General features: G+C 37.5%; 2 protein-coding genes across 2 annotated transcripts in view; both read left to right on the forward strand.

Moving 5' to 3' along the window:
* LOC144663097 (uncharacterized) overlaps positions 1-481 on the forward strand; it is a 34452-nt gene extending 33971 nt beyond the window's left edge. The window contains exon 11 of the mRNA XM_078524030.1: positions 131-481. Coding sequence (XP_078380156.1) covers positions 131-481 — 351 coding nt within the window. The remainder of the gene's footprint in view (positions 1-130) is intronic.
* An 853-nt stretch (positions 482-1334) lies between these two features.
* Positions 1335-8183, forward strand: LOC144662002 (uncharacterized). The gene is made up of 6 exons (XM_078522734.1): positions 1335-1501; positions 2516-2850; positions 3236-3328; positions 4494-4713; positions 5672-5886; positions 7748-8183. The coding sequence occupies exons 1-6, from the start codon at positions 1408-1410 to the stop codon at positions 7916-7918; spliced, it is 1128 nt and encodes a 375-aa protein (XP_078378860.1). The 5' UTR covers positions 1335-1407; the 3' UTR covers positions 7919-8183.
* Positions 8184-12172: the final 3989 nt, after the last annotated feature.

Raw genomic sequence — 12172 nt, forward strand, 5'->3', positions numbered from 1 at the left:
TTTTCGTTGTCACCGCAGACGCCGCTATGCCGACAACGCATTTTGCAAGAAAGTATCCTTCCCCCTCAACCCTGCTTCTGTATTTTGTTTTACTGTTATTTTACAGTCCCGTTCGCTTTCTCTTTATTAGAGTATTGAGCAGTTGGAAAAGCGCATGGACAACAATCTGAAGACGGTAATGGCGATGGTTGAAGACGTACCGAAGTTTAGTATGCAGCATCTTTTTGCGATACTTAAAAGCATTACAGGATTCGTAAGCTCAGTAGGAGGGAAGAGCCCAAGTGGTATTTTGGATGCCTCTGTCAGTTTCGTCGAGACTTTTGCCACATTGTGCAACAAAGGTACCCTCCAAGAAAACAAAGGGAAATTACAAAAATGGATGACTTTTGGCGAGCAATACGACGCTCTATCGAATCCCAGTGATTTGGATTTTGATACAATGGAAGTGCAAGAGGTGCCAGAGATAATGAAGGTAGTGTAATTATTGTAATTTTTGTAATTATTAGAAACAGCTGTAGCATTAAAAATAATGTATTTCTAATTTCGTCGCCGGAATTTGCGTTCCAGTATATCATTGAAATTAAAACTTACAGTTTGAAAAATACAGCCAGAGTAGAGATGTGGGTCAAGAAATTACTTAAGAAGACGTATTTTTTTTATTCTCGGCTTTAGCAGATAATTATTTCCTTTCCATTGTATTGCCGATAAGAACACTCAAAGTTCTCTGGAAACCTTCAAGCATCTGGAGAATTCATCACAATCAAAGAATATATTATCATCGAGAGTCAGATTTGTAGTCGCTAAGCTGGATCCTAAGAAACATATTACAAACTCAAAACAACAACCATGCTCGGAATGAGAGCTGAAATAAGCTTCCATATTGGTAAAGCAGTTCCAGTAGCATTTTTCACCATTGACCCACGCCCGGACCCACGCTCGATTTTTTTTAGCAGTTAAACAAGCAGTTTTTTTTTTTTTTCGATTTACATACAAAACATAAGTGGTATTTTATTAGTTGTTTCTACTGAATGGTTTTCGGCCAACTCAGTTTACATATTTTTCTGTGTGAGCACCGTATTCATTCCTGTTGGCACAGTTTGATTATTTTTTTATGGTTGCGCAAGTTTGATTTGCTTGCGCGTAGTTCAACTGCGTGTTGCGTGTAGTTCCATTTACGATTTTCTGGTTGTGTTTTGCGCTATTTGATTGATATTTGTGAATACCACATTCGTAAAAAAATATTTTACACCACAGGCAAACCTCGAATTGAACAAGGAGGGACTTGCAGCGGACTTAGTTTGCTTGCTGGAAGAGAGGCTAGCACCTCACCAAACGGCAAGGTTCAAGGAAGAAATAGAACGTTTCTTTATTAATGGCGCTACAAGAATTGACCTCATATCAAGGATCATGGATCTAGATAACGATATTGGTACATACAACTTCGACATCGGTAATTTGCGGGAAACGGCCAATCAAATTAGAACCATTGGCAATTCTAAAGGTAAATATTGCCACACATAAGCGCTTTAATAGTTGTCATAAAAACATAGCCGGTGAACTGAGTATAACAAAAACGAGAGTCACGATCATTGAGCGCTCGAAAACAACACCAAGTAATTTGACACTAGACGCGAGAGAAAAAGTGGAAACTGAAGATTGTGTGGGGATCGAAGAAAAATGATTGTTAATCGTCTTTGGGGAAAAGTGAATTCCCAGTTGCTCAAGAAATGGAATATTCCAATTTGATCAGAAACGACAAAATTGCCATCACCTTGACAACGGCCGGCACATCTTGCGGTTCTGTCTCAGCTCAAAAACAATTTTGCTTCCCGGACACAAATTTTGCTTCCCTACCATATATTGCCCAGTTTAGCTACCATGGAAAAAATGTTGACTAGCTTGTGCGCATGTGTGACACTTTGTTACCGGAACAATGTTTCCAGGCGCTACTAGTAGAGGTCCACAAACTGTTTAGATTGTTTTTTGACATTAAAGGGATTTCTTTCCTTTAGAACAATGGCGAGGAAGCCATCCTTTTTTTGCAATTGCTTGACGTCTTGTTTGCTGACGAGTTTTTACTGCTGAAGGATCGAAAGTTCACACATCGAAACTTTCAGTTCTTGGAAGTCTACGATAAACTTCAGTTATCTTTCGAAAAGTTCGAAAAATTATCGGATACGTTCGTATGGCTTTCAAACAACAATCAGAATCTTCGGAAATCTTCGGTGTAGAAACTGCTCAGGATACAAAATGTCGCTAGAGCCGGCGGAAAAAAGTTGCTCCAAAAATGAAAAGCTGCCTAGTATTTTTGGGACATTCTGAGTACCAACCCCAACCTCCCCACTCCTGGAGCCCCCCCCCCCCCCCCCACGTTCCAAAACGCTCTGCCGCCTCTGATTATTGGCAAGGAGCAATGTTTCTGCAACTAACGTTTCCTAGTTTTGCCATGCCTTTAACTAGATATCACTATAATGGCAATCGAGGCCCATGGTAATTTTATTTCTACCGTATATAGGTTCTCCAATTGCGGACAACATACAACAAACGTTCCTTGATAACCTATTGACTTCCTACGAGAAGATGGAGACCAGTTTTGCCAAGCAATTGTACAAGGCCTACAAGGGTTTCGAGTTCCGGTCACTGTGGAACGTCGGCGAAAAAATAGAAAGCTTCCAGCAGAGAGCAGTTACCGCTGCAAAAGGCACAGGACGACTTGACGGAGTTCTAACTTTAAAAAAAGCCTTATACGAGATAGAACAAATTGAAAATAAAGCACTTTCATGCTTTACCAAGATTCACCACAAAACTTGGATCCACAAATGGCCTTTTGACAGTGTCAAGAACCCAGCGGTGTGAATCTAGATTTTTCTGTAACTTGCATGGAGTAACCTTTGCTGACGTCATTGTAAACCTATTCGATACTTAAAATTTACCCAAGGAAAGGGAGACAGATTGCATGACTGGAGGAGGTACCCACAAGAAAGCTATCGTGTCAACTTTGAAATAAATTTGGTAGAAATTTAATTTGCATAAAATGGCGTTTTAAAAGGTTTTGGTACATGCCACAATTAACATTTTTTCTTTTAATTTTTTGGCACAAAAATATCGCCTCTTGCTATGTAGTAATCAAACGTCCGTATATTTCTTGTATTTATTTACAATGATGAAACGCATGTGCTGCAAGGGAAACGTCTGCATGCTTCTGTAAGACATTTTCTCTGTTTTTCCTTTGTAGATGTTTGAGGAGTTACACAAAGACGGTCAGACGACGTTCACATTAGACATCTCCAAAGCCTGTAAAGACTGTTACAATGTTCGCCTTTTGAAGGTACTCCTTATATATAAGCTATTGCCCTGTAGCTGTTTCGAAAAGATTGAATTACAAAAGCGTTAAAGCGAACACGACATTATCGGCAGGTATATCGGTAGTGACAATGAACCGTTGTTTCATCAAAATTGACGGTGCTTCATCAACCCTGTTATTCTTAAACCCCTAATTATATAATCCACATTGTCATCCATCACAGATTTTTACTGCAGTAGGGTTAAGGCAAGACAGATCCTGAGCATTTATTGATTGCATTCCAAACCACCTCCTGGCATTGTCGTTAAAGCTTTTGTAAAAAGTTTTTTTTTCTTTTCGTTTTTTTTAAATAGCTGTATTTACCTTGTGGGAATCCCGAAGGGGTAGACCATTTCGACAAGGAAGATATGCCATATCTTCGAGGGCAGATTATTAGCGGTGTGCTTTTTTTAGTTGCTTAAGACCATGTCCACGAGAAAACCAGGCAGGAAGGGATACAGCTCAAATCGCCGATTTCGTTGAAACTTAGCACAAATGTTGGGGATGATGAGTTATCAGTTGTGGCAAAACATTAGCTTAAAATCTTCTAGTCCCTCCAAGTTATGACACCTTTGCAAAAATGGCCATTTTTTCACTCATTTATGTATGTTTAATTAGCTGACTTTGGTTGACCAGTTCCACAAAAATAAAAGGCCTCTGAAAATACAATGCACTGCATCATGCATCATATTCTGTGGTTATAAGACTTAAAGTACAAATATTCACTTCAACCGTCCGATTTGATTTCTTCTCCTCACTCGGTCTTTTGTAAGGTACACATTTTGTACTGTTGGAAATAGCCTTTCATTAGTGCCAAGTATCTAGCATGAGCAACGACTTATATACATTATTCTTACATGGGTGTTGAAAGCCATGATTAAACTTAACAAAAAGTGAAACACGGAAGCAATTTATTTGCCTTTACGTTACACAAAATTGGTACGGAATAGCTAATCAGGCATTCATCTATCGACACCAATCAAAATATCGGACTCCTTCCTCAAACAGACTGCCCCAAATATAATACCGAAACGTACCAAAATTAACAAATCGATATATGTGTATGGAAAGCTCTGAAATTTTAAAAGATTTTCTACTTTCTATATGAAGTAAAGGCTGATTCAAAATTGAATTATTTTCTCTAATAAAGATTTATGTAGAGCTCAATGGAGATACATCTCAAGCTGAGAACGTTCCGGACGAGGTTCGTCTGAAATTAAGGCCTGAGGGAAGATCGTACTTTAGAGATGGAACTGGAAAAGTCAGAGTATTCCATCAAGCCCTGGCAGATACATCATTGAAATACAACTGGCGATACCTGACGTACGATCGATTTAAGATGACTGATGAAGCTAAGTGCCGGGAAGCAAGTAAGAACCCAGCAACCCCCCCCCCCCCCCCCCCCAAAAAAAAAAAAAAAAAAAAACGAATAACCGGGGACATATCGTACTGGGAGTCGGAGGGGAGGGGGGTGGTGATGGTGGTGGGGGTTAAGGTTGGTACATAATGCTTCGATTTTGTAAGCTCGCCCTACAGGGCAACATGATTATCCGCTATATTGGATTTCAATATTCTCCCATGGTATAAAAATAGTCTTAACCGGTTACACAATTATTCAAGAACAAATTTGAAAAAATGGATGTCCGTCTAAAAATCCTAAAACCTACACAAGGAAAATTAATTTTTTTATCCGTTGGAAAGTAGTGGGGAAAAAAACTCTAACTACATTACATTGGGGAATTCAAGACTCAAAATAGAATACGGGAAGTATAGCCATCTTTGCCTGAAAGCACATACAAGAGAGTAGAGAGTGGACAAGAGTTAAGCGGACCTAATCACTACTATGCTAGTTCCAGGTAGTATTGTGACATCGCTTCATATCTGTAGAAAATTGCCACTTTTGGGGTAAAACACTTGCAAACAAGGAAAGAGTTTTTTCTAATGAGCTATCGCTTCTATTTTTGACATTTTTAGTTTTCAGACATATTATCGTTATAGAAATTTTTGTCGGTATATTGTAGATATATATCTACGGTACAAATCTAATTTATACATTGTAACATTTTATCTACTGTTACACTGTGGATTGGAAAAATTAATTTATCACATTAATTTATCTTAAATACACAATTTTTGATACGAAAGAACACTGCTGGATCATCAAGTTTGTTTCCTGCTTGTTAATCCTGAATCAAATGCTTGCACGATGCTCAGGCGTTAAATAAAATTGCTATAATATATTTTGATAGTAGTATAATATCGGTGTAAAATTCACACAATGTACTTTCCTTATATTTGACTTAAACTAACAGCCAGTTACACTTTCAGAGGGTTCCTTCTACTGTATGACGGTAGACGACGCGTACAAACGCCTTGAACCGATGTGCTGCCATCCCCTTGCTAAAGATTCGCCTTGCACGGACCCACTCGAAGGAGCAGAAGAATGTCGGAGTGTATTTGGAACGTACACGATCTCCATTCCCATAGATCCTGAACTTTCTTGCGATTCGCAGATAGGATACAAAAACTGCAAAGACCTTAATGTAAGAATTATTAGATTACATACCTGTTAATGTGATAATTAATGACTGGTTCGGAGTGTTTCAATTACTTATCATTATCACTATCACTACGCGCGCTCTGATTGGTCAAATTTGGTTTAAAAAAAACCTATGTACAAATATACCGATTGTACCGGTAAACTCCCGCTTCCGTCCCGACGTGGCCGCGACTACGCTCGATTACGCATAAGGACGAAGAATTAACGTTAGTTTAATGTCTTCTTTTGGTTTATCTGATGGTTAAAACGGAGGATATGACTCTCATTGTTAAAATTTATTGAGGGTAGATCAAACAAATACATTTTCCCGCCCGCCACAGTTGGAGCGAACGAACTAGAGAAAAAAACGAAAACGCAAAGACAAACATATGAGAAGGAAAACAATAAACAGGTCCGCTTTCACGGGACTGGAAAAACATTAAAACATGGTTATCGTTCCATTCAGCATTTACTTAGAAATGTTATTTGAAAGGAATTAAAACTTCATCAAATTAGCCATGTTGTAAACGAGCAGGGGACTGGGGACGAATTTTAAAAATCGATTAATTTGAAAAATGAACCCTAACATCTGAAAGAGCATCCAAAAATTAGGTTATTTACAAAATTTGTTTGTTATTGGTTTAAACACATAGGTATGGTTCACTTTTATAAATCGTTAAAATAAGAGAGCTTAGTATGGATTGGATGGACAGCTGTCCATCCAATCCATACTAAGCTTTCTTATTTTATCGATTTATAAAAGAGTACCATGCCTTTGTGTTTAAACCAATAACTCTCAAATTTGGTTAAGTTACTAATTTTTGGATGCTCTTTCAGATGGCTGGCCCAATTTTTCAATTCAATCGATATTGAATATTTGTACCCAATCCCCCGCTCGTTTCGAACATGGCTAATTGGTTGCGATGAAAGCTTACTTGAATTATTTTGATGGCAGAAACTTACGCTGAGTCCTTGTTCGCGCTTGAATAATAATGGAATTATAATTGAATTATAATTGGCAGAAAGCACTGGCAGTGCTTTCTGCCAAGTCTGTTATTCGGCGAAAACAAAAGAATACAGAAAAAATAAATTCATAACAAATTTCTAAAGCAGAGTTTGTGGAACGAAGTGAAGTTTGTGAAGTTGCAAAGTTTTCGTGCAGTCTTTTACTTTCGAGATGAATGACTCTGGCCATAATTTGCTATTTTCCTCGTCAAAGAACTTTAAAATCGTTGAATACATTTTGTACCGTGACAATTTGCCTTTTTCCTTTCCTTTCTTATGAACGGTTATATTAACATTTTAGTCGCGTCCATCCGTGGATTTTGTGGGTGGAGCGGAATCTGTGTTTGTTCTTTCAGCCGCTGTGATTGGACTATCGTGTCATCCGATGAACTTATTGACAATAAAACATTTGATCAGGAAAAATAAAATAGATTCCTATTTCTTTGACAAACGTTTTCTATAGTTATTCCATAAAAGCAATAAACCCCACTTTCTGGGCTTTACTGGCGTAATAAAACCACTTGGGATGTTGGGAGAACACTCGAAAAGCTCGGTTAAGGTAGGTAGGTAGGTAGGTAGGTAGGTAGGTAGGTAGGTAGGTAGGTAGGTAGGTAAGTAGGTAGGTAGGTAAGTAGGTAGGTAGGTAGGTAGGTAGGTAGGTAGGTAGGTAGGTAGGTAGGTAGGTAGGTAGGTAGGTAGGTAGGTAGGTAGGTAGGTAGGTAGGTAGGTAGGTAGGTAGGTAGGTAGGTAGGTAGGAAGGAAGGTAGGTAGGTAGGTAGACTACGCTATCTAGCTGTTGTTTTGGTTGTGTGTTTGTCTGTTCATTGATCTATCTATCTTTATTTCTATTTTCTTTTCAGCGAGAACTGTTCACTCGCATGAATGTCTGGACTACTTATATGTACTGGCCAGAAAGCTACCCAACAGGACCGGATGATGACGACTGCGTCGCCTCTAAGCGAAATGCAACCTCCGAGGCTCACATTCCAATGTCCAAACCTCTTTTTACTTTGAAAAATGAACCAAATTAGCCTTAGTGTAGGCGATCACAAGGTGGATTTCATGGGAAAGTTTGTAGAAACCAGTGGGGCAAAATGTTAGTAAGAGTAAGAAATCAAGAAAAAAAGAAAAAAGCACTGATTTGTAATGTAACGTTTGCTGTTATCGTTTAGTCTTTCGCACATTTCAAAAGGTACAGGCATCCAGAAATAATAAGAGTGATAGGGAAAGGGATGAAAAGAATAAGAGTAAGGAAGAAACAATTGATTATAAAACATGTTTCAGAAGTAAAGTTATTGAGTGAAATAAACATTGAATCGATCTCAGCTTGGCCTTGGTACTTCCTTTTTACTGCTTTTTTCACTTCCGCACTAAAGTTAACTTCGACTCCCAGCCAAATATATTTCAGCTGTGAGCCACTTCAATCCAACATCGACTCACTTTAGCGCCTCGGCAAAAGTTTGCCACGACTTTGGTTCTCAGATCTCGCCTTATCTAGCCTGAGATCATGCCCTCCCTTCCTACCTGTTTTAACAAATATTATTCCGATAGGTGAACTGAAGAACATGGGTACTAAATATTGAACGTTGTTGATAATCACAAGTTTGGCCCATTTCTTGTTATTGCAACAAATTATGCAACTCTATGGTGTCAAGGATTTATGACTATTAACTTTTAATTGGTTTTAACAAGTTAAAAGTAAAAACATAAACGTTTTTACAATTTTGCCTGTAGTAAATTTTGATCTTGAAATCCCAACAAAAGATGCAACTCGGATGCATGTCAAGGATTTATGACTATTTACTTTTAACTTGTTTAAACACCTTTAAACAACTTTATAACTACACTAGAATTGGATAGTTCCCCCAGCTCTCGAACGAAACTGGTTAACTGGTTAACGAAAAGTGCTCACTTGACTAGGTTCGCGGCCGTGCTACTGAAAACATACGCGCGGATTCAGCATTCTACGTGCGCGGCCCTCAGCCGCTTTAGCAGATCATCTGATATATATACATGAAATTAAACAGACTGTACATGTTTTAAATGTCCCACACCGACGATACGTGCTATTCAGTCTGTCAAACCAAAACATGGCAAACGATACTCTGCCTTGTGCTTAATAGCGGAGCTCCCAGCTGCCCAATGGGGCCGCAGAGCAGAGCCCCAAACCCATAGAAAATTAACAGAACCATGCCTTTGGTTTTTCATGGTCATCTTTTTTTTTTTTTTGTATTTTATTTCTTTTTTTCTTTTACAGGTATAGTTTAAGAACATGCAAAACAAAATACAAAATTTACAACAATTACCTTACTTACAAACTACAAAGAAAGAAAGAAGAACTACACTGCACTACACTATACAAGGATTACATATTCAACTTAAACTTAAATTAAAGAGTGATTACGGGAATCTTAGAAAAAAGAGGATGAGATAACAGCTACTGTTGTATTAATGGAAGTAACGGTTTCCATTTTTTGTCATGGAAATGGATTTTGTTGTTGTTTTTTTTCGCGATAAAACGTTCGGTTTGAAACGTCTTTTTAAATTTATCAACTAGCAGTCTTGTACATAAGTAGCCCTTATTTAACTTGCAACGATAAATGAAATATTTACTTTCAAGAAGGATGTAGTTGACTAGATTACTTATATTATCTGTATCTAAAACCCCAAAAAGAACATCCTTAATATCAAACCTAACAGTTATATTTAAAGAATTAAGTAATACCTTCAAATCATCCCAAAACATACACACTTTCGGACAATGAAAAAAAAAAAAGATGTTCTATGGTCTCCAACTCCTTTTCACAAAAATCGCATAAAGGAGAATCTACTTTTTTAAACTTAAACAGCATCTTGTTTGTGTATAAGATCCTGTTTAACATTTTATATTGGAATTCTCTTAATTTAGTATCCAGTGTTGTTTTGAAGGGCAGTAGATATATCTTTTCCCAGTCTAACTGGGATGCGTGCGTGCTGAAAGCTTCGTTATATTTCTTTTGCGCTGTTGGTATACTGGATATCTTAGAAACAAAACTGTCATATAATGACTTCGATTTAAGATTTTGCAAATTGACTTTTTTCCCTTGAATACGTAAGTTGAAATCAGTTTGGATTAGATCATAAGTTTCTGAGGAGATAGAGTTTTTATTTATTTTCAATAGTTTGCGCCATTCTTCTGGAAGAGCACTGAAGAGACTGAAAAGTATAAAATGTTCAACTGGCGAGAGAGTTGAATAAAGTGGTTCCTTGTTCGACTTGAACTCTCCCCATGTGTCGTAGAGGTCTCCAATTTTCACGATTCCAATATCGATTAGCCTACTGTTATAAACTGACTTGGATTCAATGCAAATGAACTGGTTGTTCAGCACGCACGCATCCCAGTTAGACTGGGAAAAGATATATCTACTGCCCTTCAAAACAACACTGGATACTAAATTAAGAGAATTCCAATATAAAATGTTAAACAGGATCTTAAACACAAACAGGATGCTGTTTAAGTTTAAAAAAGTAGATTCTTCTTTATGCGATTTTTGTGAAAAGGAGTTGGAGACCATAGAACATCTTTTTTTTCATTGTCCGAAAGTGTGTATGTTTTGGGATGATTTAAAGGTATTACTTAATTTATCGATTAGCCTACTGTTATAAACTGACTTGGATTCAATGCAAATGAACTGGTTGTTCCATATGACTTGATTTGCTATTTCTGAGGATGAGGAGGGGTTGTCCTCGTTTAAAAGGGTCCATGTCGCAATGCATTCTTTATAAAATTCTGGAAGAGTTATCGGAAGTTTAGATTAATTAAAATTACAATGAAACAAAAATTCCCCCCCAACTTTTTTAAGATAAAAATCCAGAAAAAACTTCCAGCTAGCGGGATCAGTGGAAAGATATCTTTTGATACAAATTATTCTTTGGGCAGAAATCATTGACTCAATGTTGGGCATTTTCAAGCATCCTTTATCAATAGGGTTAATAAATGCTGTGCGCTTTACTTTATCTTTTCCCTTCCAAACAAAAGAATATAGTAAAGTATTTATTTTTTTGATAAACTCTTTTTTGTTTGAAATGAGAACAACCCTGTATAAGATCTTTGGTATGGCAAAAGATGTGATCACTTGGATTTTTCCCAGTAGTGTAAGTCCTCTCCAGTTCCAGCCCTTCAACAATCCTCTCAAGGATTTCTCGATTGATTCGAAGTTTAGCTTATAAAACAGTGAGTGATTGAAGGTAAAGTTAACCCCTAAAATTTTTAGAACCTTACTTATATTTCATTTACACCTAGTTCTGAGCTGCTTACTTCCATATTTCCTAGTAGAAGAATTTCCGTTTTGTCGCGATTAAGCTTGAGTCCGGAGTATGTACTAAACAGATCGATAGTATCAAAAAGAGTGCGGTGCGAGAAGTTTGTCCCTAACAAATGATGTCATATCATCAGCGAATATAACTAATTTGATTTTAGAACCCTCCACTGAAATACCCTTAATTTGATCGTTGTTACGTATGGATAATGCCAATAATTCAAGTACTATTATGAAAAGAGAATGTGAGAGTGGGTCACCCTGGCGAACACCTCGTCTAAGATTAAAAGAGGGAGTGGAAAAACCATTATTCGTAACACAGCTTGATATATTCTTGTAAAAGGTTTTGATCCACCCCAAGAAGGATTCTCCGAAGCCAAAGAATTCTAGTGATTTATGAAGGAAGTCCCAATTTAAAGAATCGAAGGCTTTCTCAAAATCAAGTGCAGACATTATACCTTGGTAGTCTCGCATTTTTGTAAATTCCATAACGTCACTTATCGTACGAGTTGCATCGAAAATGGTTCGTCCTTTCGCAAAGGCATTCTGATCATAATGAATAATATGTGGTAAGACGTTCTCTAGTCTTTTAGCAATAGCTTTTGAGCCGATTTTAACATCCACATTTACGAGAGAAATTGGTCTCCAGTTTTTTATCCATCTCCTGTCCTTGTCTTTTTTTCTCAATTAAGGTAATTACGGCTTGCTTTTGCGAATTGGATAGTTCTCCATGAAAATACGCATAATTTAATGAGGCCACTAGAAGCGTCCCGATTTCTGACCAGAAGAACTTGTAAAATTCTATAGTGAGCCCATCGTTTCCAGGAGTTTTATTGTTACTAAAGGTAAACAGAACCTTGAAACATTCGGAATATGTCAATTGGCCCTCACACGTTTCACGCATTGAATCAGTTAACTTAGGAGATGAAAGGGTATCTTCCTGAAAGGGACAAGTTGAATAGTCAGTTTCTAATCCCGACTTTTAAT

Source organism: Oculina patagonica, chromosome 8, assembly GCF_052425735.1.
Source record: "Oculina patagonica isolate OP01 chromosome 8, crgOcupat, whole genome shotgun sequence".
NCBI lineage: Eukaryota > Metazoa > Cnidaria > Anthozoa > Scleractinia > Oculinidae > Oculina > Oculina patagonica.